Consider the following 26379-nt stretch of genomic DNA (forward strand, 5'->3'; position numbering starts at 1 on the left):
CTAGCTGTCAAAAATAACATGACAGTCTTTCTTGTTAATCACATTATCTATCGTAGACACTGTCAAGAGGGGGCTTTCCATCACTTTAGTGAGGGATATTTTCTTGACATTGTGCAGTCAGTCAACTAACTGTTGTGCACCAGCAGTTAGCAGATCCATGCTAAGGAAACATCTGTTGACAGTAGTGTGATCATGGACAGTTCACTGATTAGAGAGAGTCCTCTGTTGTTGCCTCTTAACAAGGAGAAGACGGTCTATGATGGATTTATTACTGTTCAGGTACTGTCGGTACACTCATTCAGCCGTTGTATGGTTCATGTGATTTAGATATTTTAACCTGTTATTTAGACGGATACATAGTAACAGGATAGGTGGGCACTTAGGAACATCTGGGCACCTCGATGTAAAATTGGTAATTTTGTCCAAAATGTTAAAAAATTATATATATATTTGAAAAATGGTCTTAAGTAAAGTAAAGTATACATGATGATTAGAACATATATGCACATAATTTACCTTGCTTGCTGTGTCTCAATAGGGTCCGCTAAATATCATTGTAAATTGATAATTATGTATTTAGCTAGGGTGGTTTTCAGCTCCAGTCTTGGGGACTTCTGCATGTCTGTGCTCAGCTTGTGTCCAGTGTTGCCAGATTTTGTGAGAGAAATAAGCAACCGGGTCTAGAAAAACAAGCACTTTTGAGCACTTTAAACCTATATACATTGGCTATTTGAAATATTGCGACACGTTGTGAGCTTGTAGATCTGCTATTTTCAAATAATCTTGATTTTATTATTTTTATATTCTAACAACACACATCTGGTATGGGGCTCCCTGGCACAAAACATTTTCAGATAGGGGTTAGGGGACAAATACATCATTGATTTGGGGGTCCATGACATGAAAATATTTGAGAACCGCTTATTTAAAAGAAAATTAAAAAAATGTGAAAGCAAGCCCAAATAAGCAACTACACTTTAGAAACAACCCCCCAAAAAATCATCACCCAACTAGCAATATTTACAAGCAACTTTACAGAAAAAGAAGCCCAAAGTCACTTATAATAAGCGGACATGGCAACACTGCTTGTGTCCCACACTCCCAGGTCTAATAGTGCTCCCAGACCCAGTTGTTAGACCACAACACACCACAGCTGCACAGTAATACCCTCAGTGTACTGTTAATAACTCTGACCGTGTACAAAATGTAACCAAATGCACCCGCAAGGGTCCATTTGGTTACATTTGTGAACTATCAGAGTTACGAAGTGGGTAGAAAATTAACACTGAGGAAGAAACTTTGTGGGATCCACTGCTTTTACATAACAGCTTATCTGTGTCAGAGCGCCGAGGAAGAGACCCTGAGAACGGCCTTGTGAGGCTAGATCTACTGCGGCGTTGCTGTCATGGGATTAATGTACAACTGTGTTCATTTTTCTTGGCAGGAAAAAGACTTCAGAATAAGAATCCTGCTGCCGCTGGATCACCAAGTCAAACGGGCCAAGTATACATCTTATTACCTCCATTTTCAAAAGAGCTTGAACTGAAGTGTCTAGCATAGGGAGACCGCACAGATGCCGCAGTGCTGTGTATACGATACAGGCCTTGCACTTTAAAGATGGGAGGTAAATGCATGCTATTGTTGTCATCAAGGGAATACACAGGAGCACACCTTCTCTTGTGATAAAGGCAGCTATATGGTCTGCTAGAGTGTAGGCTATTTCTATTCTAATCGTAGATGTAATATGTGATGTTTAAAGTAACTGAATCGTTTCCTTTTAGTTTTCATTTATCACAGACATTATTTTCACAAACAATGACAATTTAAACATCACTAGTGTAGAGGTGGGTCTTGTCACTCACTAATAACCCAGATTATTGATTGGCTGGGCACTGCTAGGATGCTTTGCCAATGTAGCTTTCTCAATAATCATGCCAAAACGCATTGAAATCAAATTTGTGAACCAGACTACCTTTCCTGATTACCATTGAGGGAAAGGTCGAAGTGTAATCAGTAACCACATCCTTAACAATGCACCCAACTGCCTCCCACATAACTCCAGTACAACTCCAGTACAACTCCAGTACAACTCCAGTACAACTCCAGTTACTACTTTCCGTGGCCGTAACGGTGACATGTGTCTGATGCTGTTGTCCTTGTAGGTTCCACTGTTGTTGGCAGCTGAAACACCTGTTGCGTGGCTACGAGCAGATAGTGAAACGGGTGAGGTCGAAAACGCCGAACCAGCTTTACTGCTACATTATACTGTTATACTTTTGTGTGCTGTTGTGTTATTTTGTGTTTAGTTGTCAATGTTTTGTGATGTACTTAACGTGTAATTCAGACCGATGCGTCTTGTCGATACAACGTTCTAGTGCTTAAATGGTATGATCCATCGGTGTCTTGAGACAGAAATTTCAGATCTGCAAGCTCAGAATGCGCGGATGTGAGCTTGTAGGTCTGCTATTTTCAGAATAAAATAGCAGACCTACAAGTCTCGCCACAAATCTTTGGTCTGAACTAGGCTTTACATGTGCCATCTGCAGCTGACTTCCGGCTGGCCATGCAGTCATGTGTGTACATGCGTGTGTGTATTTTCTGACATCCTATTGGCTTGCTCCATTCTGTCCAGCCATGTCCGCCATGCTTCCTGTCACCTATCAAAGTCCGCCTCACTTGGAAGCAAGGGAAAAAAATATTTTTCACTGCTTAATTAACATTGCCTTGAAAATGTCCCTATTTGTTATGGGGCCCCTCAGGGTTATTTGGGCGAGATTGATATTTCACCCCGGGCTGCAAAGTTCATTATTTTCACAGCCTTTAAGCTATCATTAATTATTAAAGCTGGTGGCAGCCCCCATTAATCACAAACAGTGTGTTTGATTTGAATGGCTGGCTGACGAGGGAAGAAAAAAGAGAGAGAGACACTGCCACTTCATTATCCTCGCCATTCATGGATGTCTGTTCTTCTCATTTGACTCTTTACAGAGGCTGCAGCACTCGGCCGATCTTGTCAGCTTTCTCCTGGAGTTGAAGACTGTCATGGTAAGGTGGCAGGAATGACGCCTTGGTTCATGGGGTCACGTAGACATTGGCCCGTATGGAAATGGAAAATAATGTGGCCTTTGGCCATCATCAATAGCCTCTACTGTGAGCGACACATGTATGTTTATACAGTAGCTTTTTAGGTTAATGGAAAAATGTGGTAATGTGTTGGAAACAGACCATGGTATGAGATAGTATATCAATACATATAGTACATAAAATGTGTGATGTATGATTTTATGTGGAAAGCTTGTACAGTATGTAATATTATGAAGTGATGATGTCATGAGATGATATTGCTTTGTAATTTGGGTAAAAAAAAACAGTGACGTTCAGCCTGCTAGTGTTGGGATCACTTTGATCACTTAACCACTTTCAGCCCAGCATCCCTGTTTTGGGATGTCATTATTGGTGAAAATGTTCAAACAAAGACAATCTCGATATACAAGCTTGCCGATCTATGAGCTTTGCAAAGTGAAAGCTATTTTTGAGATTGGTCTTAATCACAATAGAAATGAAATGAAATTAAGCAAAAAGAGATTAACATTAATATTAACATTTTATGTGTGTCTGTCACAGGAAGTAGCGATGAAGAGCCATCCTGAGTGTCGGTCCATCCCTCCTCCTCAGTATTACTCCCAGCTTATCTCTGAAATGGAGGCGCTCGGCTGGGACAAGTAAGTTGCTTTTACTTTAATGTAGGAATATTGTGTCATTTAATACCGTATGTTCGGTTCTGACTTTACCATTAACACAAAATGTGTCTCCAACTGAAACCACTTAAGCGAACTTTGTCCACTCTTGGGGATCTTAGTCCATTTACCCTCTCCTTTGAGAACGTAAATTGAAATGTAGTGCAAAATTGCTTGCCAGGACACTTTAGCCTATGCCTACATCATAGTGCCCTGTAGCTACTATGGCCAAAGAGGGGACACAACCTAGTGGGCTTGTACTCCCTTTATATCAATGTATATATTTTTTAACCAAAATGTAGAAAACCAGAATAGGTAGTATAACAGTGAGGGAAGGCATCGGAGACTCTTGAGAGAAGTATTTTACAGAATTCAATCAAAAGCCAGGAAGAGGTGCATGCATTTCCATAGAACAGAGCCTTTGCAACTGCACTATCTCTGGGCAAAAAAACGACTTTCTATTGTCTCTGAATGTAAATATCACCAGCGGCTTAAATGAGTTCACAGTGGAAATCAAACCGGTTATCAAATAATTATGTTTCCCTAATGAGTAACATGGTAATGTTCCCCATACCCCAACTCGCCTGATCCCAAGACACACCGAAACTAATTTGCCTGTAGAATTGCTTGCTGACGGAGCTTGTTTAGTGTGTGATCCAGAAACCAACTTTGGGTTTTCCCTGATCTCCACAGAAGACTAAGAGATAACATCACTGTAGGGATGGGGTGCTGCGGGGGTGGGGGTGGGGCAGAAGACTGTATGAACACACACCAACCTTTTTATAGGCCAAAATGAGGCTACCGGAATTGATTAACTATAGCCTTAAGCTAGGTAGTGACATTACTGGGACTCATTTACAAATACAAAGCATGAAAGGAGCTGAAATGAACAGAGATGGATGGATAGATGATTAGATAGATGAAGATATACTCATAAGGGATCAGATTAAAGAAAACATCTAAACACACACACATCTCAACTCCAACTTACATTACTAACCCATACGTCTTCTCTTTTTTCTTCTGTTGCTAGCTTAAAAAACAGGCTAGGATAACGTTGCTCCACATTACCGGACTGTTCTTAATGACTTCTTTATTTTTAGTTATTGAGTAATAGTTAAATCCAGGTCAGGTTTAATAACTCTCCTGCCCACGCAACAGCGGCGACAAGACCCCGCTAATACTGTCATCTCCTTCTGTCAGGGTGGGGTGTGGGGAGGATGTGAGGTTGGAGATGATCTATCCTCCCCGAGCCTGGATTATGCCTCGACTCCCCACGCTCATTTTCCACTTTTCCCTATTAATGACCACCGTCTGCAATTATGATATTGGCTAAAATGCAAATGGCTCTAATTGAAGACTCTCAGGTTTTAATAGGAGGGTGGTAGGGGTGAGGGGGGGGCTGAAGGTATGCGGAGGGAAGGGGACCGACATCATTTGGACGTGGCGTTATGCTTAGGAGGCATTATACACAGCGGGCCTCAATCTCCAAAGCACTCGAGATTCGTTTAGCGTCTTAATTGGCACGGGCCACGCTAATGGCCGCCAGGGATTTTTCAGCTGTAATTCTACCCGCTGATTGGGCCAGGTAAGATTATTTTTTCTCCCTCTCTCTCTTTCTTTATATCTCTATGACTTTCTCTATTCTCTCCGTCACCTCGCTCTCTTTTGCTCTCTCTCTCTCTCTCTCTCTCTCTCTCTCTCTCTCTCTCTCTCTCTCTCTCTTTCTCACCCTTACACGTTTTCTCTGGCTTTAATTTTTTTTCAGAGTTTGGAGAGAGTGGTCATTTTAATTGGTTGGAGAAGGCACGTTGTGTGTTAATTAATGGGAAAAATGAGGTCAAGTAGCCTGGCCGCCGGCGCCCGGTGCCCCCAAACACAAGCCTGGCATAGCTGGGCCTCATTATGGGCACAGCTGGCACTTCATGTCCGCTGCGTCTTTGTGTGTCTGCAGAGTATCTGTCTTCACAGGGTCTTATCACAGTACTGTCACACTGTCAACGTGTCTTGTTCTTTTTGTGAGGCCAGAAAATACATGTACAAGCAGGCTAGGCTGAGCTCGAACAAGCGACCTAATTAGGGCCCCACATGAAATGCAGGAGCCAATAGTCTGTCTGTCTGTCTGTCCACAAATGTTCTTCTTCTTGTGGACACTAGGGCGGGGCCCTTTCTGACATGTCAGAGTTGTAGTTGCTGTTTGTAAAAGTTTTTTGGTGCATAGTCCTTGTTTAGACAGGTTAAAAAGAGCATGATGGCTCCTGACAGAGTCTATTTGAACAGATGGGATTACATATTGTCAGTGACGATATGTAATCCCATCTGTTCAAATAGACTGAAAATTGAAATTGTGCCTAATGTAAAAATGTAAGTGAAGTAATCTTTGAGGCACGTACACTGTTCTATCTGCACTCTACTTATGTGACTGTTGACTAGAGTTCATTCTTATTCTGCTTACTCCAATGTCACATTGTAAGTAGCTCTGGATAAGAGCATGTGCTAAATTGTAAATTGAGATCAAATCACTACTTTATTTGTTTCCTTTCAGTAAAAGCAGACTGTGCAGTCCAACCATAATATATATTTTTAGACAGACCGTAGGAAAGCAGAGAGGGAGACAGTGTGGGGGAGTCCAAGGTCAAAGGCATGGTGGGATTCTTGGCCAGTAGGGGGGGTCATGACAATGAGGTCATTTGAGGGCATACTCAGCTTTCTAAGTGTGTGCATACATGCCTGTATAATGTTGGATTACTCGCAAAATGATGGGAAAATATTGGTGTTTGTGGTTTTACATAAAAATGTGTTTAGCCTGGTTCGCCTCATTAAACCCTATATTAGAAACCATGTGATGGTTTGATTATTATTATTATTTGCGATCACACATCTCGTGCAGTATAAGCCACTCAGTCGGTTGGTCCAGACATTTCAAGCACAAACTGAGGGCTGGTCGTTAGTGGTGTGAATCTTTCAGTATCTCACAATACAATTTTTATTCTTGCGGACACGATTCGATTAAAAATTGATGCTTGATTCAAAATGATTCCCAATTCATAATAAATGCTTGATTTAGTACAGCGGGCTTTCAGGATCTACTACAGTCCACTGTGCACTAACCAAGGTGGTGTGACAAATTATGGCATGTAAGTGGAGTGTGATTAAGATTGTAATATTTATATTTGAAAAGGTTTCATCAACTGATTGCAATAACATAAACACACCAAGGCAAACCTGCAGATGTTCACATTTATTCATGCTAAACTTGCACAGATTTAAAAAAAATAATAATAATATTGCTCAATTCTCAGTGACAAAGAGAATGTCTTTAAGAAGAATCACTAAAATGGGTGGGTTTAGGCTAGCTTCTGAGGTGAAAATGTAAACTATATATTTAAGGGATTTTTGATAGTTGTGAATCATTGCAGAACCATAGAAAATGATACTTATGATTATTATGTAAATCAACTCTTTCCCTCATCCCTACTGGTCGCAGATTCTAACGAGTGGTGTGCTTGAATAGACTAAATATGTAAGTTTGGTGCGTCTTTTTATCTGTGTGTACCAAGGTACGGATGCACTGAGATTGATTTGTTGACTCCCATGTGTGTAAACATATTGTTCTTGAATCATATAATGAAACAAAACCCCACCCACAGATACAGTACATACTGTAGTCATCTACAGTATGTACTGTATCTGTATCACATTGCACAGACTCCACACATATGTTGGGTGCCGGTGTCGCGTGCCGCAAATAGCAGCTGTACAAGCTCACATGTCGCACTGCCATGCATTGTTAGCGTGTAGATTAGCTATTTTCAACCCACGATACCAGCATGCAATGAAGTATAAATCAGGCTTAGGCCTTCATTGATGCAGAGACATACACACCTGCATAACAAATAGAAATGCAAAACTTCACAAACGCGCGCACACACACATACACACGAGAGAGCCGTGAAAGTGTCGCGCGCCGCGCTCTAAGCAGCTCACTTGGCTGCAGAGTTGCAAATGGGAAGCACTCATCAGTGTCCCCAGCAGGACGCCTGACTGTCACGCTGTTTCTTTCCATCATCGCCAAGCAGTCCCTGCTACCCTGGGCGGGAGACCCCACAGGAGAGGAGAGATGGGGAAACGAGGCACAGCGAGGAGGGATGCACCGCACCGATAAGAGTTTTTTTCACTGCAGACACCACCTGGGAGTGCAGATATTTGGAGAGATGCAACAGAGACTGGAAAAGTATAGCCGTGAAGTGAGCGTGGCAGAGGGAAGTTTGTTGGTCACTATGGTGTGATGGCATCTTCAGAAATGTGTACAGATGTAGATGTGCTATACAAATAAATAATGTTTCATGATGTGGGTCTGTTGCAGCTGATGTGTCTAGATTTCACTTTCATCCTGGCGTCCCTATTCTGGGCTTAGGGGAACGTCTTCTCAAACATTTTCAAAGCGCTGTGAAATGTTGTGAGCTTTTTGAAACACTTTAAACAAATACTTTTTGTCAAATTATTAGAATTTTTGTTTTGTAATATTATATGTATATTGTTTTACAAAATATCTGCCCACATATCTGTAATTTGTGCGTTAGGGCTCTCCAAATGCGGGATTGGCATCGGACCCAAAAAATATGGCATTGGTCAGGCATTAGTTGAGATCTCTTCCTGTCTCCTATTAGATTTCTGCAAGCATGCCTATGACTGTGTGCTATGTGTGTGCTTTGCTTTTTAACATCCATCCTTGTGAGGACTAAAGAAGGATCGTGTGTGTTCATTTGTGCATGTGTGGCCTTCTGTGACTGTCTGCGTGTATTTCCGCAGTATTTGATGGCGTGTAAGTGCATGTCGATGCTGTCACTTTTTTATGAGTCGGCAAGCCGCGTCTTTCTCAGCCGTCGTCTCCCATCATTCCATCAGTCCCAGAGTGCACGTCAGCCAGGCGTACAATCCACTCGCATCACTCCTCACTAACGCACTCCATAAATCCTCTGCAGAAATACGGCAGTGTCAGCCGGCAGTAGTGAACACACGCCGCGCCCTGTAAATCTGATTTGTCCTTTGTTTCCAACCTTAGAAGGCTAGAGTTCACTTGTTAAGTGGAGTAACATGTACTGTAAGTATAACTTAAAAGTCTAACTAAAGTGTTGCACAACAGAAAATGCTGTATGTTCAACGGAGAGTTGTGTCGACACTTTGATCAGTTGAAAACAATGACATTTCTGTTGAGCAAAATGTCGCATAACACTTTCACCTAAGCATTTCAGGGCTTATGTATATTGGTCTGCTGCCCTCGATTGGTAAGGCCATTTGCAGTGACATTTACTTGGTGCCATATTTTGCCTCTCTTAAAAGTGTTGTGACTGTATCGGTCACGTAGTTAAAATGCTCATATCCAGAACCACATACAACAAAGCCCTTAGTGTGAGTTAAAGTCTGAGAGTACACATTTACTCTGAGGATATTGCACATACCTGCTGGCCGGGGATTGAATCTCATGAGATAATTCTCTCCTGTGTGTCCCTTCGCTGTCTCCCATTCAGTTTCCTGAAAGGGAGACAAAGTAGGTTTTATGAAACGTAACTAATCAAATAAGTAAATACAGCTGTAGTTTGGTGGCTAAAGCGTTCTTATATGGCCATTAAGCTCTTCTGTAGTCTGACTGCGATGGAGGCAGGAGTGATAAATGAGAAGGACTTGTTTACGGCTCAATATAGCTTAAGAGCTGCTGTGATTTATGATGGAGAGTGTCTGCTGTCGTTGGACAATATTACATGTACACTTGTGTGTGTGTGTGTGTGTGTGTGTGTGTGTGTGTGTGTGTGTGTGTGTGTGTGTGTGTGTGTATGTGTGTGTGTGTCCTCAGGTTGGTCTTCATAGACACAGAGTTCCGTACATTGAGATTGAAGGCCGATGACTCCTCTGGACGGCAGCACGTCCTCACTGTTGTACTGAAGCCCAAGGTACAGTACGTAACTATCACACACATGAAGTTAAACACACAATTAGGCCGAGTCCAATTTAACGGTCACGCAAAATTAAACATACAAGGTAACGCACAAAGAGAGACACTCGCTGTCTTTCGCTTATTCACACACAAGAAATAGGTTACATAAAAAGACACACATCAGTGTTGTGATGTGTTGTGAGCTTGTAGATCAAAATAAAAATATCAAATACAATTATTTAATTTATATTTAATTAAAATCGATTATTTTCATAACCAATCAAATGGATTAATTTGATTAATTTCCGCACCCTTAAAACAAACACACACACACACACACAGAGTGAAACTTCGCACCCACCACACGTAAGAAATATTCACTTAATGACGAGTCAAATGTGACCAAACATCTCCACACATGCGGTCTGTTCAATTTGTTGATAGTAAATCAGTGATTTCCATTCTGCAGGCTCTAGATCTAGGTCATACTGCAGAGACAGGACAGCCTGCTGTGACAGAGATGTAGAACAGATAGAGCATCTCCACGTAGACCTCAGCGTGATAGAAAAGCCATCTATCTCCACAGACATGCATCAGGATATCTGGTATTCGTACTGTACATGTGCTTCTTTAACCACTTGAACCCTAGCATCACTATTCCGGGGGGAACATTTGCCAAAAATAGCAGCTCTACAAGCTCAAAACACGTTTTGAGCTTGTTGATCGGCTATTTTCGGTGAAGAGATTTGGTGTAGAGGGAAAATACAGCAGACCAAGTACGGTACATAGCCACGTTTAGAGGTTATGTTTACAAAGTATTGAGGGTGGTTAAAAATCTCCATCAGGACAGACCCTCCATGTGTGCATGAAACAAATAGGTACTGTATGTCAAGCACTGGAGTACTTACTTAAGTCCAAGTACTATCTCCCTTCTCTCAGATTCTTTATTTAAACGCCTCACATTCAGGACAGTCCCTCCAGTAGGTTGCATACAGACACGCATGCGAGCACACCCACACACAGCCATGTGGGTGACAAGGCCAGGTGAGATGGTTTCAAGGCAAACGGATGCCACCTAAACCCAGGTGAGATCCACAGGGACCAGGGAGGGTGCTGAGATGTGACCCTTTGCCCACCCCACACACACACACACACACACACACACACACACACACACACACCTTTTAGATATAAATAGTCCAGAGTCCTCGCTGAGATGCAGCTGGCTGGCAAAGCCCTCGCCAGGTCACCTCTCAGAGGGCACAGTCAGAGAGAGAGAGAAGAGGAGGGAGGGGTGGAAGGAGGCAGGGGTGTGAGGACGTGGGGGTGGACAGAGAGAGAGAGAGAGAGGACACGTGGAGAGGGGAGGTTAGGGAGGGGAACGACAAGGCAGTGAGGGGTGGAGGAGTCGCAGAGGTTTGAAAAGGAGGAGTTGATGTCTGTCCTGTCCCTGTCCCATGACTCTCCTCTGTCCTATCTGTCCTGTGTTCTGTCTCATCCTACATTATTCTGTGTCCTTCACCACAGCACCCTGCAGAGACACCTGACTGCTCAGCCGACCTACCTGTCCCCCTGGACCTCACCTGGACACCACAGGTACTGGATACATGCACAGGCACACACATACACACACACGCACACACACACACACCCACACACGCACACACACACACACACACACACACACACACTCCCTTAAATATACACACACACCCCCCCAAGTTATCATCGTCATTGTCACGCCGCTGGAGAGCTCATCCGAGGACGGACGACCTAGACGGAGACGTTGCAAGAGGTTAAGTTGATTTGGAAAGCCAAATTGCCTCAAAACAGCTGCTTATTTTGACAACACAATTCACTTACTACTTATGACAAACAGGCAGGGACCAGTACCGACTGGAGCACGGAAGACCACCTGTGGCCGTGTGCCATGAGTGGATTACACATGTCTGCCCTAGATATTTCTAGTGGTCAGGGGTCCTGACCCATTTGCATCTTAATCACATGAACCATTTTGTCCCCTATTTTTGGGCATGCCATCATAGGCGAACCTTTTCAAAAATGTTTACTTTATTCACATTTTATGTCACATCACTGGTTTACAGGTGTGAAGAAGTGGTTGTAGCTTGTACAGTAGATTGCCTATTTTCGAGACCATCTTATGATGAAGTATAAAATAGGACTTAACCCATTAAGACCGGGAACGCATATGCGTAATTTTAGATTTATTTGGCATTCAAAAATAGCAGATATACAAGCTCACAGCGCGGCAGACCCTTGTACCATATTGCCCTGTGTGATATTGCACATGCAGTACAAGGTTCTGTATGACGGTCACAGTACTGTGGTAAGAAGGTTCTTGCCATGAGAATTATCCCAATCACAGGGCAGCCAGTGTTCCTCCCGAATGCCTTACAGTCAATGTGGCTGCAGTGATTAGCTGCGACCTTTCGAGGCCAAAATGCATCACTACAGAAGAATTGGGGACCTGACCAGCAGCGCCCACCCAATGTTTGTTTCCGTTATCCTTTTAAATTGAACGTCATTATATCAGGCTTATTCTGACGTGACCTATTATCTTACATAGTGTATTTACATATAATTAATAAGTGAGCCACTAATGGCAATTGGACGTCCTGTAGCCGACTTAGAAATAAGACCTGTGGCTTATTGAATTCTGGATTTATATCATACAGTAGGTTATGTGTTGAAAATGAGTAGTAGTCATCATGTCATTAACACACTACTCACCCCCCCCCCCACACATTGCTTTAACCCCCACTTCTACAAACAACACATACACACACACACACACACACACACACACACACACACACACACACGTGAGTGTGTGTGCGCGTGCATGTCTGTGCATGTGATTGTGTGAACAAGAATGAAAGACAAATGGAAGCAAATAAAGGATCAGAAAAGAGAGAAAAGCAAATAAAAGGAAATAAATTGAGAAGCAAAGACCAAAAAATGTAAGCAGAGATGCTAATGCGGGTAGATTTTGTGTGTGTGTGTGTGCATGCGTGCACGTGTGTGTGTGTGTGTGTGTGTGTGTGTGTGTGTGTGCGTGCGCTACATGGCAGGCGTACAGTGCAGAGCAGATCAGAACAGTGTTGCCGTATGGAGGCTGTCTGCCTGCTGAGCCGCTGATGGATCTCCCCCACACCGCAACATGATGTGTGTGTGTGTGTGTGTGTGTGTGTGTGTGTAGCATCGTGTGTGCACGTGAACGAGCGTGCATGTGTCTTAATACATGTGTGCACACAGCTTGATTCGTTCTCATGCTGTGATGTGTTCATATACACGTGCATTTGTCTATTGTGTGTGTGATACATGTGCATGGACCCATTGCTTGTGTGTGTGTGTGCGTGTGCGCGCATGTGTGCATGCGTGCACGTGTTTGTGTGCACGGGTGGGGGTAGGGCCTGTCTGTCGGCTGTCCTGACATGTTCATTTGAATGAGTAATTATTGCCTGCTCCGTCTCAGGGCCAAGACATGCCACTCTGTGTGTTTGTGCAGAACTGGATGGCAGAGAGGAATACGCTGCAGTGTGTGTGTACGTGCAAGAGGGAGAGGAGAAAATCTGCCCTTTTGTTGTAAGCATGCAATACAAAGACAGTCTCAATTATGAGCACGGTGTTGAACTAGTTGACATAAAAAGTGAGTGAGATGTCTCATGTTAATGAACATGTGAATGTTATTACAGTGTGTTTGAGTTGGTCAGCAGCAGCACCAGGCAGTGGCACCTTACCTACAGTACTCTACAATAGGGCTGCAATAGTTAATCGAACAAATTGATTTAATTGATTATAAAACATAATCGTTGTTGCAAAATAATAATGTAATGGACTCTGCTGCACTGAAAAGCCCTCTCTCAATCCTTTGCCTTAAATACTATACTACACAGTGACTTGTGCAAGTTGTGCAGTCTACAGTTTCTGAGAGGGTACAATGTTACATTTGTTACTCTCAGTACGGCTCAAGACATAACCATGCAATAAAATATATTTTTTAAAGGCTTTGATATATTCTGCCACTCTTCTATCCAGGACTTTGGTTACCAGTCCTTGTACACAATACAATCCTCAGTGTTCATTTACGGATTCACTTTTTACAATTTTTTGTTAAATTGACACTGAGGATTTTACTGTGTATATTATTTTTACAGGGCTCTGAGTAGAGTCACACCACTGGCATTAATTGGGCTGTAATTGCCAAGGCTCTCTCGCACCTGGCCGATGCTTAATTGTGTGCACTGTGCTGGCACAGTGACCCATCATTTGTGGTTCATTTTTTGCCCCCAATTTTTCCCTCTTTCCATCTTTATTGCTCTCCCACACACCTCTATCAGCTTCCCTATTTTCCTCCTGTCCGTGTGTGCGTGTGCGTGCGTGCATGTCTAGTAGTGCATGTTCATCATGTGTGTCTCAAGGCTTTATGGTGCCTGATGTGCACTCTCAAACACAGTTTGGGAGAGAATGTGAATGTTCTCTTCACACTGGTTAGTTGACATTTTACCAACTGTTCAATCATTATCAGCTATTTTAATTCACCCTAAACCATTTCAACCTATAATGTCCCTAATCCCTGTTTTGGGAATGTCACTTATAGTAAAAATTGAGAAAAATGGCCAATCTATAAGCTTGTATAACGCGTTGTGAAGTTGAGCTTGTAGACTATTTCCCCTATTCATTACACAACAAAGTATACACAGTAGAAGTTACTGTAAGTGGTTTAAATGGGGCATCATCCTAGCTGTGCGCATGAGGTTGTATGAAAGCTACAGTATATGCTATACAGTACAATCTTCAGTGTACAAGTGTAACCAAATGGACCCATAAGGGCTCTCAAAGTTGCAAATGGATTCATTATTAATAATAAAATACTGAGGGTTGTACTTTGTAATTAAACTCTGTACACAATGCATGGCGAGAACAACTGTCTTTCTCTCTGCATATCTGTGTTGTCTTCTTTCTCTGTGTCCGGTCTGTATTTCTGTCTGCCTCTAATGTTTCTCTATACTGTATTCTCTCCTTTTTCAGTCTTCCATTCCCCCTTTCTCCTTCTATTGTCAGATCTGCAGTCACACCTGCTTAGACTGAGGCTCAGACACCACAGCTGGTTAGAATCCAGATATTGTCTCCCCAGTGTCAAATATCAATATCTTCAAATCTTGCCACGTTATCACAATAATATGTTTTCTCCCTCAAAATATTTTGTTCCAGGGACCCCCCAGAATTCAAAGATTTGCACAAATGTTCATGATTTTTGAATAGCCAAAGTATAAAATAATGTTTAAAGTGGTTAAAATCTAAAATGACACAGATGCTTCCCTGGGATTTGATAGGTAAAAAAAATTGTGGGTGTAGTGATATATCTTCTTTGGGCCTGAAGTTACACGTGGCTTGTGCGCATGTGTGTGTACGGTATGTGTGCATGCGCGTGCGCGAGTGTCGTGGTCTGTGTATTATGTGTTTAGGGAATTGACTAATTGTCCCATGGCGTGTTGTGTTGTGGTCTGGTAGAGCACACTGGGCCAGCTCCACGCCCAGTTCCTACTGGTTGTGGAGTCCCTGGCTGGGTTCTGGGAGGTCCTGGATGAGATCGATACAAAGACCTGGGTCCTGGAGCCAGAAAAACCCAGCCGAGCTGACACTATGAGGAGGATCGCTATAGGTACTGTAGAACACACACACACACACACACACACACACACACACACACACACACACACACACACACACACACACACACACACACACACACACACACACACACACACACACACACACACACACACACACACACACACACACACACACACACACACAATATCATCATATATCATATCACACAATAACACAGCTACAAGTATCATGTATGCATGTAGTACTGTGTTAGCAAATTACACTGACCCCTGTGTGCGTGTGCGTGTGCGTGTGCGTGTGCGTGTGTGTGTGTGTGTGTGTGTGTGTGTGTGTGTGTGTGTGTGTGTGTGTGCGTGCGTCTGTGTGCGTGCATTTAGGAACCAATGTTTCCATTAAGGTGGAGGTGGACCCCCGACACCCAAAGATGTTACCAGAGTGCTGCCTGTTGGGAGCTGACCATGGTGGGTAATAAAAAAAGAAAAGAAAAACAAGTTGACAAAGCCCAGGTGACAGTGACAATAGATGACAATGGGTAAGACGTGAGAGGGAACCCACAGCAACAAATTGCATTGTGGCCATAGATAGTGTTGTCTGGACATGTGTCTTACTGGTGTAGGATCACGTCCTGCCAGAGCCTTCTCTCCTTTGCTTTCCTGTACACACACACACACACACACACACACACACACACACACACACACACACACACACACACACACACACACACACACACACACACACACACACACACACACACACACACACACACACACACACACACACACACAGTGTCTCTCTCACAGTGTCTCTCTCTCTCTCTCTCTCTCTCTCTCTCTCTCTCTCTCTCTCTCTCACAGCTTGGAGGTGAACATTTTCACAGCCTCTGCGCAACACTCTCAATCTCTCAGTCAGACACTAGGCTGACTCTCTTCCTTTCACTCATCTGCATTTTAAAGGACAGAACCAGTTAATTTGTCAGAAATGAATAAAGGAATGGGGTATAATAGTGATGATAAACCGAGTGTGGCTATCACTTTGACCCATCCATGCCCCTTTCAGATTAGTTAATCAGGTGTGGCTAGAATGAGCATTTATAATGCAGCGTTCAGTGGATGGACTGAAGCTAATTGCATATGCTTCAAGTATCCCTTCCACCCATCCTTACTGTTAGCAGATCAGTGATCATGAGGCACCAGTCATGAATAAATGACGGAAAAGAATAGCAGTGACATTGTGATAATCTGAAGCGATATAACCCATCCCTGCTGTTGTCAGATCAGCGATTACTAGTCATCAAGCATGGATGGCTATAAAAAGGGAGAAATGAATGACACGGCATTAACCATGTCTGAGGCAATATGACTCGGGGAATTATATCCACCCATCCTTAACCGTTACCAGATCAGTGATTAGACCTCATGAATAAGATAATCATACTCACATGGCTGGCTGCTACCTGTCCAGGTATGTTTATCATTGTCCGTCCTTATTTCTGACTCCCACTCCCCCCCCCCTCCCCCCTCCCCTCCCAAATCCCCAGCACAGCCAACTGTCTCTGGGCTTGGCAGCATTCTATTTAAGTCCTTGTCAACTGTCGCCAATTGTTTCTGCAAACCCCAAGGTCACGCACGGCCGGCGACGCACAACTCCTCTCCGGGTTGCCTAGCAATGCTACTCAGAAGATATTAAACACATACACACATGCCCCCCCCCCCCCCCCCCACCACACACACACACACACACACACACACACATACCTACACCTCAGCCTGGAAGATGGGAGGCAGGCAGCGACCCTCGAACACAAGGGGGTCAGGCAGAAATATTGCTTTTTGCATGTAGGAATAACAAACAGTGAAAATGATGAGCACCGTTCAGACAAAGCTCTCTAGTGGAACAGGAGAATGTAATGGTTCTTTACATCTGTCAGTGATTTTCTCTGTCTTCTGTGCACAAGGCTCTCTGCCTATCTTGTGCGCATGTGTGTTTTTTTGCAGAAGACACGATCAACACCATTTACAAAGAATTCTTAAAAGGAGATTTGTCAACCCACTAGCTGCAATATATGTTCTAGCATTGCACATTCGAAAATGTTAATTCATCTTACAGATCAGCTTTTACACTCACATTTAGAGTTTAATTAACACTCACAGATTTGACTCTGGCAGGAGAGAAGGTTCTGATGGGACTTCATCCAGGTTTTGGCTCCTGTGTTTTACCATGTATTTTTGGCGAGACATGCTATTTTCAGCAGCGTATAACAAGCGAACGGGAGGGACAGTTTTGTTTTTTTCGCGGGAGCACAGTGAAACCCTCCGTGATTAGCAACCATCAGGGGATCGATCATACTGGAGATAAATATTCTGTGACTACTTGAAAAGGTAAGAAAATTGAAAAATCGCTGGCAGTCTGGGCTTTATTTATTTTTATATACTCTGGCAGTGAAAGAGTTAATATAGGTGTGTGGTTTGTGAAGTTGAAAGATGGGCTGATCTGAGCATTTCATGTTGTGCTTGTTGTGTTGCAGTGGTGACACCTCTGAGGAACAAGCTGAACGCTAACATGCACCTGTGGTAAGATGACATGACAATTAAAACATTTTGTTGTTTGTTTATATGATCTGTGTATTTTAGTTTAATGATGTCATATTTCTTTGTGTGATATTAATTCTGACTCTGTACAGTTAGTACAAGTGTAGGCTAAATTGTGCCGGTGTGTGTGTGGGAGTTCACAAATTTAAACCAATTTCACTGAGTTTGTATATATATATATGTTTATATAATTATGTTGCTGTAGGGCAGAAACCTCTTACATCCATATTTCAACTTATTTGTCACACAAAAGTAGTGAAAATAGGCGATCTACAAGCTCACACCGTGCCGTGATGCTACGCGTTGTGAGCTTGTAGATTGCCTATTTTCACTGTTTTTAAATGTTTTTTAAATATTTATAAAAACGGAATGGTTTTGGACATAAAACGTTTCCGCCCCGACACCCACAATAATATTTGTAGTCTTCATTTTAAAATAGTCTTCATATTAAAGACCTCTGCACATGCGTTTCAAATGTGATCCGAATTTAACAAGTTAAACCATTTCCAGTGCCGTTTTTTCAGGCAGATCTTTGAGCTGAGCTCATGTCAGCTCCACTGCACACATCTCTCTCCAGCAGCAGTAGAAATGTTTGCTTTGTATTGGATGTTTATAAGTCAGTGTGGTGAGATCCTCCTGATCTTCCCTCAGTCTCTCTCTAGCTCTCTCTGCAGGCTCATTTGCATGTGTTTAATTACTGTGTGTGACTGAGCTGTCTCTCCGTGTGTGTGTGTGTGTGTGTGTGTGTGTGTGTGTGTGTGTGTGTGTGTGTGTGTGTGTGTGTGTGTGTGTGTGTGCGTGTGCGTGTGCGTGTGCGCGTGTGCGCGTAATGTGCCGGCAGGAACCCGGACGCCAGCATCTTGCTCAACCTCCAGGATGTTTTGGAGACAGAACTCCCGTCACCTGCCACCCACGAAAAATCTGTATGTCACACAACTGCCCCCCCCCCCCCTCCCCCCGCAACCTCCACCCCCATCCTCCATCTCCCTCTCCGTTTCAAACACATCCGCTTCCCGTCACAATTACCTCCAGCCTTGTGTGTGTGCTTTTGTGTGTGTGTGTGTGTATGTGTGCATGCGCACACACGCATGTAGTGTTTGTGTCTCTGAGGTTCACTGTGTGTGAGTATACTGTAAACATCTACATACATGTATGTGTGTTACTGTGAGTATGTATACAGTACATACCTATATATGTGCATGTTACTATATGCGCGTGTGTGTGTGTGTGTTTGTTTGTTTTAATGCTTTCTCCTGGAGATATAAGGGGGCGGACATCTTGCCTTTTTTTTTTATTGCTGTTACTTTAATTTATTTATTTTTACCTCTAAAACACTTCTTTCTAGTTCCCTTTAATTGGAGCTTCTACAGACAAAATCATTAGAATTACAAAGATGGCAGATACCTCGCCACTATCAAGATGGCTTTAATCACACCGAAACCCTTTATCTTTTTTGTTTTTTTTGTTTGTTTGTTTCTTTTACACTCCCCCCTTCCCCTCCTCCTCTGTGGAAGGGTTGAAAGGGCACCGTGTTCATCCTCTGTCGCCACGGTGATTAATGCCTCAGCTTCATTAACATTCAGAGGAGCGGGAAAAAGTTGAGTTGTCCAGATGTTGGGTGGCGGTGGTGTTTTTTTTATTTATTTATGATTTTTTTTCTGCCATCTCTCTTCTCTTAATGGATAGCTGTGGAGAAAAAAAAAGAAAAAATAACCGAGAAAAAAAACCCAGGAACCCCTCTCATTACGCACAACTGGAAACGAGTGGAGACAGAGATCGAGAGGGAGTTTGAAAAGAGAGTATATAGGAGAGACTGGGTACAGAGAGAAAAAAGAGATGGGGAGTGAGACGGTGTAAGTGAGAGAGAGAGAGTGAGAGTGTGACAGCAGGGTTGTAAGATCGCTGGAGACGGGGAGAGAGAGGGAGAGAGGAGGTGGTGCAGGAAGACTGGAGGTGGGCTGGGAGACGCAGGAAGCTGCTTGGTTAGCTGGGGAGTAAAGCGTGCTGTCACAAACGGCACTCGAGTTTTAACAACAGGCCTGTTTCGTACCTCTGAGTGGGCTGAGAAACCCACTCCCTGAGACTCTGCACGTCCCCACTGCAAACTAACAGATAACGCTGTCAAATCCTGAGTGTCAATTTAACCAATTAAGCCCCATTAAAAACAATTCTGATCTACAAGCTCACAATAGATCTGCTATTTAATTGTTTTGAAAATGTTCGCATATGACATGCCCACAGGCCGCTAGGGTTAAAGTGGTTAAAGTGAATGTGAAAGAAATTTGAGACTTACAGTAGCCTATATACACTATGTGCTGTATGTGCTTCACACTGTTAAAGTGTATTATATGAACTTGCGTGACAAATACGCGTAATTATTTTTGTTTGTGTTGTGTAGAACTTCAGCATTGAGTGTGGGATTTGTTACTCCTATCGGCTGGAGTCCGCCATTCCCGATCAGGTGTGCAATGACCCGCGCTGTGGCCAGCCTTTCCATCAGGCCTGTCTCTATGAGGTACGTCTGTGTGCGCGCGCACACACACACACACACACACACACACACACAAAGCATATGAAATTTGCAGAGGTGGCCTTCATAGATTTCATATAATCTTGCTTTAGTACCGTTTAAAGTGGTTGCTCTTCAAGGATTTGTCTTTAATTTGTCTTTGGTAAACAGAAAATACTTGTTTGGGACCAATTTCATCCAACCAGGAGAGAGAACTCATGATAGAAAAGCGAAATTGAAAGTGATTAAATAAATGAGCAGACACAATTGGAACTGGAACACAAGTTGATAAGTTATCTTTGTGGGGTTGTATGTATTTTCTGTTTACTAAAGAGCTGGAGAGATGGGAAGACGAGCCGTTACTGAGCAGTCTTGAAGCAACACTATGTAACTTTCATGTCCAATCCAAGATTAAAACATGGGTGTGCTGAATTTTTTTTACCACTGAGCTAGTGCCTGCTTTCTCAGGGGATACATTTAAATTTGGAATTTCAGGAAGTACCACCTTATACTGACTATTCAAACAAAAAATGACATATTATACCAGCTTTTACCAAGCCAAAACCCTGTAAAAGTACTATCATGACTCTTGTATCTTGCTTAACATTACAAAACACTAAATATTAAACTCAACAGTTAAATGAAGGTGCCTTTCCATCTAAAGTTGACTTAAAAGGTCCTCCATAGCAAGAACCAAATTGTTAAATTATTATTAGATAATTAGAAACTGTCTCTGAAACAGTGTATGGGAAGGTGTAAAGGACTGGCCCAATATGCTGGAAACAGCACAGAGTCAGGTGTAAATTGCAACCAAAGTGCTTTCATTCATCCAAAGTGTACAGGTTAAGGGCATCAGCAGCAGAAGGTGGTGCAGCTCCACCATGTCCTTGTCCTAAAACTAAACTGAGTGTGTTTGTTTCTGGCAGCATTTTATACTCAGCTGAGCCAATCAGTGTGAGTCAATCAGTGTGGGTTCAACCATGTTGCAGGTTACTTCAAACATGCAACAAATCTAGACCACACATTCCATTAAAACATCTGAATCAATAACCCTGGCAAAACATATAACTTAAGCACCCTATGGCAAAACAAACATTATCACATTATTAGCAGCTTCCAATATACAACACAAAACCCCCCTCTCTCTTCTACTGTGGTCCAGTCCACCCATATATGGTGCTCGGGCACCCTGGGGACTCTTTTGCCCGAACACCCTGGAACAGACAGACATAAGCAGTATTAAAATGACAATCCAACATCCCATATATATTGCCAAATTATATTGCACTAAAACATATTGCACATTCCTCTTATGATCCAATATCCTTGTGCAAATATACTGTGCAAAAGAGTAAAGTGCAAATTAGTGTCAATTATAAGTAACGGAGAACCTCTTCGTTACAGAAGGCATTGGCTTAAAAGACAGCCAATGAGGAGAAAGTCATGACAAACTCATTACTTGCACAGCGACTAAAATAAACCAGTTTACTTCACAAGCTGGTAAAAAGGCAACTATGACCATTTCAATACCTTTCCAACACGATGTTCATCTCTCTCTTTGTGAGTTAGAGACAAAGTGACAAAGAGAGACAGCACTCACAGCTCCACTATGGACAACAATTTTGTAACCTCTAATTTCATGTTCTCTCACTCCCATTGTGTCTCTCTGGTCATCAGTGGTTGCGGTCACTGCCTTCCAGCAGGCAGAGCTTCAACATTGTCTTTGGAGAGTGTCCTTACTGTGCCAAGGTGCGTAACTCTTCACAGTGGCAAACACAAGCCTTCTCTAATCTATGCTCATGCTGCCTCCTTTCTTAAATAGTTCCATTTTAGAGACATTCACACCCACAATGCAAGTAACATTCAATCAGTTTCCCTGGGGTCATTTTTGTTCATTTTGATAAAGCACATACTGTCGGGTTTGTCTCTGGCCATAATTACAGTAGACCACTGATTAGAGGGTGTGCAATTTACAATTTTGACATTTAGCAGACGCTCTAACCCAGAGCGATTTAGGAGTGCAAGATCAGAGTAAGTGGCATGAATTGTAGTCATCAAACAACAGGGTAAATGGTCACCTAAGTAGAGTGCAAAGAAAAAAAGATTGTGCTTCAAAGTACCTAGGATTCCATGTAAAAATCGAAGCATTTGCCTAAACATCATGCTATCTAAATATTACTCTTAGACTCTATGGGTGTGATTAAACGGTATACGTCCATCTAAATAACATACGTGAACAAGTAACCAATATACTGTGTACATCTGCATTGTATAACTAACTAGCATCTATCCCCCAAAAAGAACTGTGCTATTGTATAAAGTGATTGTACAGTATGTATAACACATTTCTTAGGCACAGTAAGCTAATGCTCTACTACGGTACTACAAATATTATAAAATAAAAAGCCAACAGTCAAGTGAAAATATTATAAACAAAATTAAAACTAAGTGTTTATTTGACTTTATTTCAGCCTATTACTGTGAAGATGGCAGCACAGAAATCCTGACAAGTGGACACATTTTTGGATCTTTTCCCATTGGAACTTCATACTCATGATGTGAGTTGGTCTGAACAACACAGACCATAAGAATCCTGTGGTTGCAGAAACAACACAACATTCTTTTCAAAGAAAGATGACAAACAGTCTTTAGTAAGTAAGAATATTTAATTGACATGGGTGATGGCAGGCAGAAGATAACGGCAAGGAACAGTCTTAATTGTGTTGGGGCAATAACCAACAGAACAGCAATCCCATGTGTCATCTTATGGCACCTACTGCAACCAGGAAGAGGACCAGGCCCATGAAGACGGTGCAGTAAAACAGGACACTCCTGCCTTCTCTCTGGCACTGCTTAGGTGCAGTAGCCACGACTGAACCTTTGACAGGGCTCCCTTCATATTCACCAAAGCCATAGCTATCCTGCTGGCGTTCCCATGGATCACAGAATGGTTTACCATAATGATCATCAACGCCTCTCCACTGTCTGTTGGGGTCATAGTCAAGCTCCCGTTGGCGTTCATCCCAGTGTGTATGACGGTAGCTGATCTTGTGGTTGATTATCGTCTCACTCGGTCTTTGACTCCTAAGGCCGCCGTTTGCCGTTACGTGGTCTTCTCTGTGTGGGCGGGGTCGGCGTTTGACTTCTCGTCTCACCAAGGTCTCAATGAGGTCAGCGTCTGTCGTTTTTCTGACCGGCCGATGGGATCGAGGATTCTGTTGAGGAGGATGATTGACATGTTTGTTTTGAACTGCCATTGACCTGGACTCTTGCACTGCACTGTTTGCTTTATGCCAAACATCACATCAGATACACTCGATTATTATGACGTTCTTAGTTGAGCTACAAAGTGATTTACTACTGTAATGAGTCTGTCTATGGATATCTATGTACTGTATGTCACCCTGTCCTCAATGTCTCAATACACTATAATCAAATCACAACACAAGCATGACACTTCATATATTAAATCTCTCAATCAATATCTGACATATGGTGTATTTGGGTGGTCAGAGGTCAAGGACACTGAGGTCATCTTATTTTATTTACAATTTGGACATTTTAGTCAAATATATATTTAATTTCTTATGTCAGGAGCACCTTTTACGAGGGGCTTGTTGACAGTATAACATTTGGCAATAATTGTTGGCATCTGTGTTGGACCCAGATTCGGTAAAGCTTACAGCTCCTCAGGCCTATGGCAACCACAGTAATAAAATACTTTACAAACTGGTAAAATACAGGTCACTATTCACTGACAGCTACTTAGTTCATAGCAAACAGTGGCAATATGCTAATAGTGCGTAAAAACAAATGTGAGGTCTTGAAGCGTTGGTATGGCGCTCAATTGGCTCAGTGCTTTGGTCTCACCGCCTGTTTAGTTTGTGGTCTGGGCCCGATCGGAGGCCCCCAGATGTACCGTGGATCAATAGGCTTGGGTCTCTCTTCTTCCTCATCATCATCATCATCCTCCTCCTCCTCCTCCTCCTCATCAGTATCAATATGGCGTCTGGGGCCGACCGGAGGCCCCCGGATATACCGCGCATCAATAGGCTTGGGTCTTGCCTCCTCTTCTTCATCATCTTCACTATCGAAAGAATCTTCATCAACCTGTACAGGTGCTGGCTTTGTCCTGGCTGATCTTCTGACAGGGGCTGTGGCTTTACCGGCTCCCTGTGTGGAAAAACAACACTGTTTCTGTCACCTTACATGGACAAAACTGACACTTAAAAGTTATGATTCACTCAGTGTACACAATCCTGTTTTGTAATTTTCACAAATAAATTTCAGCTATGAAACAAATATGTAAAACTATTCTTTGTTTATGAACTTGATCATAATTTGAAGGTTTAAGTATTATGTAACATGACCTGTACAGCTTCTTCTGTAAACACTCAAACTCAATATTGAAATTACAACTGAAACATAACTGACAATGAATTGTCCCATGGCTTCATCTGAAGTCTGGTTTCAACACATACTGTACCTGTTCTGACTGAGGCCTGGTGATGGGTGGACTATCTTCTTCATCATCTATCTCCATGGGAACAGCCTTGGGTTTGGAGGACCCTCGTTCTCGTCCTGCCTTCTGTAAAGAGAGACAATTTGAGGCCTTTGTAATGATGCTGGTTTAATAGTGACTTCAGAAGTCTATTAGGTCTTGAAATACTTCTGCACAGTACCTTAATTATATTATACCATGTTTCATTTAGAGCCTGACCAATATACTGTATTATATTGTACAGATACAATGTACAGATAATGGTGTATATAAGAGCATCCTGTCATTCTGAACAAGTGTCATTGCATAGTGGACTGTTAACACAACGTCTACATGTATGCTGTGTCACAAATTCTGAGTATGAATTTAACTAAAAGTGTAAAAAAAAAACTGAGTTGGGGCGGCGATGGCCTAGTGGTTAAAGCGTATATTAGAAGGGCCGTGATTTTTCCATTAATTTTTTCATTCTTTTTTTTATATAAACTGCTCAAAAAAAGTTCGGAAACTTAACTTCGGTCAATTATTTCTCCCCTTTAATAATACCAATTGGTATTGTGTTTTATATCATTTTTATCGTTGATTAGTCACCTTTACAACGAGGTACAGCTTGTAAGGATCGTGCATTCTTGGAATGAGCAACACAGCTAAACGTGTGGGTAGCGCCTCCAAAAAAATTGCCAAAATCACCCAATATGCTTCTGTTGGTAATCGCTCTTGTTTTGAGCAACCTGCCAGCACACACCTGCTGAGAGGTGTGTGACTGCCTCACAGGTGAGTGACTGGCACCTGAACATGGGTTCTGCAACTTTGTTGAGTTTATGTATGCTCCAAGCAGCAACACTGCCCCCATGGACTGCCACGTTTGTCCCTTCAGGATAAGGCCCGTGCAATAGGGCAAGTGAAGCTGGTGTTCCGTTACGCAGATTACGCATTATTTGATGTCAGCCCTGGTACCATTTGCAGGCAGGTGTGTGCCAGTCACAGGTGTGTGACTGGCACCTGAGCATGGACCCTGCAACTTTGACGTCTGTCTTTGGTACCGTTGTGCAAATCTTGCCTGTAAATCTATGGTTCCTCAGTGAAGCAAGGGGTCTTGGGATGTTGTCTTCCTTGTTGACTTCACCTGTCTCACAGAACTTGGTCCTAAGTTTGGAAATGGTACCAGGGCTAACACCAAATAATGCTGTTACTCTGCATAACGGAACACCAGCTTCACTTGCCCTATTGCACGGGCCTTATCCTGAAGGGACAAACGTGGCATCTTTCCATGGGGGCAGTGTTGCTGCTTGGAGTACAAACTCAACAAAGTTGCAGAACCCATGTTCAGGTGCCAGTCACTCACCTGTGAGGCAGTCACACACCTGTGACTACTGGCACACACCTCTCAGCAGGTGTGTGCTGACAGGTTGCTCAAAACAAGAGTAATTACCAACAGAAGCATATTGGGT

General features: G+C 42.7%; 2 protein-coding genes across 4 annotated transcripts in view; one reads left to right on the forward strand and one right to left on the reverse strand.

Moving 5' to 3' along the window:
• Positions 1-23042, forward strand: fancl (FA complementation group L). 2 transcript variants are annotated; one of them, XM_084075502.1, is made up of 14 exons: positions 1-279; positions 1445-1503; positions 2163-2223; positions 2989-3045; positions 3625-3722; positions 9592-9688; positions 11200-11268; positions 15208-15358; positions 15708-15791; positions 17858-17903; positions 18763-18844; positions 20320-20436; positions 22108-22179; positions 22902-23042. In XM_084075502.1, the coding sequence occupies exons 1-14, from the start codon at positions 193-195 to the stop codon at positions 22935-22937; spliced, it is 1116 nt and encodes a 371-aa protein (XP_083931628.1). In that variant the 5' UTR covers positions 1-192; the 3' UTR covers positions 22938-23042. The 2 variants fall into 2 exon arrangements, with proteins under 2 accessions (XP_083931628.1, XP_083931627.1); XM_084075501.1 differs by lacking the exon at positions 22902-23042 and having other exon boundaries at positions 22108-22705.
• LOC311058158 (serine/threonine-protein kinase VRK1-like) overlaps positions 22852-26379 on the reverse strand; it is a 20701-nt gene continuing 17173 nt past the window's right edge. For both annotated transcript variants that reach the window (XM_084075500.1, XM_084075499.1), the window contains exons 12-14: positions 24917-25018; positions 24301-24603; positions 22852-23645 (exon numbers count right to left, since the gene is read on the reverse strand). In XM_084075500.1, the coding sequence (XP_083931626.1) occupies positions 23190-23645; positions 24301-24603; positions 24917-25018 (861 nt within the window). In that variant the 3' untranslated portion in view covers positions 22852-23189. The remainder of the gene's footprint in view (positions 23646-24300; positions 24604-24916; positions 25019-26379) is intronic.

The sequence above is a fragment of the Gymnoscopelus microlampas genome (assembly GCF_963454915.1).
Source record: "Gymnoscopelus microlampas genome assembly, chromosome: 13".
In the NCBI taxonomy this organism is placed as follows: domain Eukaryota; kingdom Metazoa; phylum Chordata; class Actinopteri; order Myctophiformes; family Myctophidae; genus Gymnoscopelus; species Gymnoscopelus microlampas.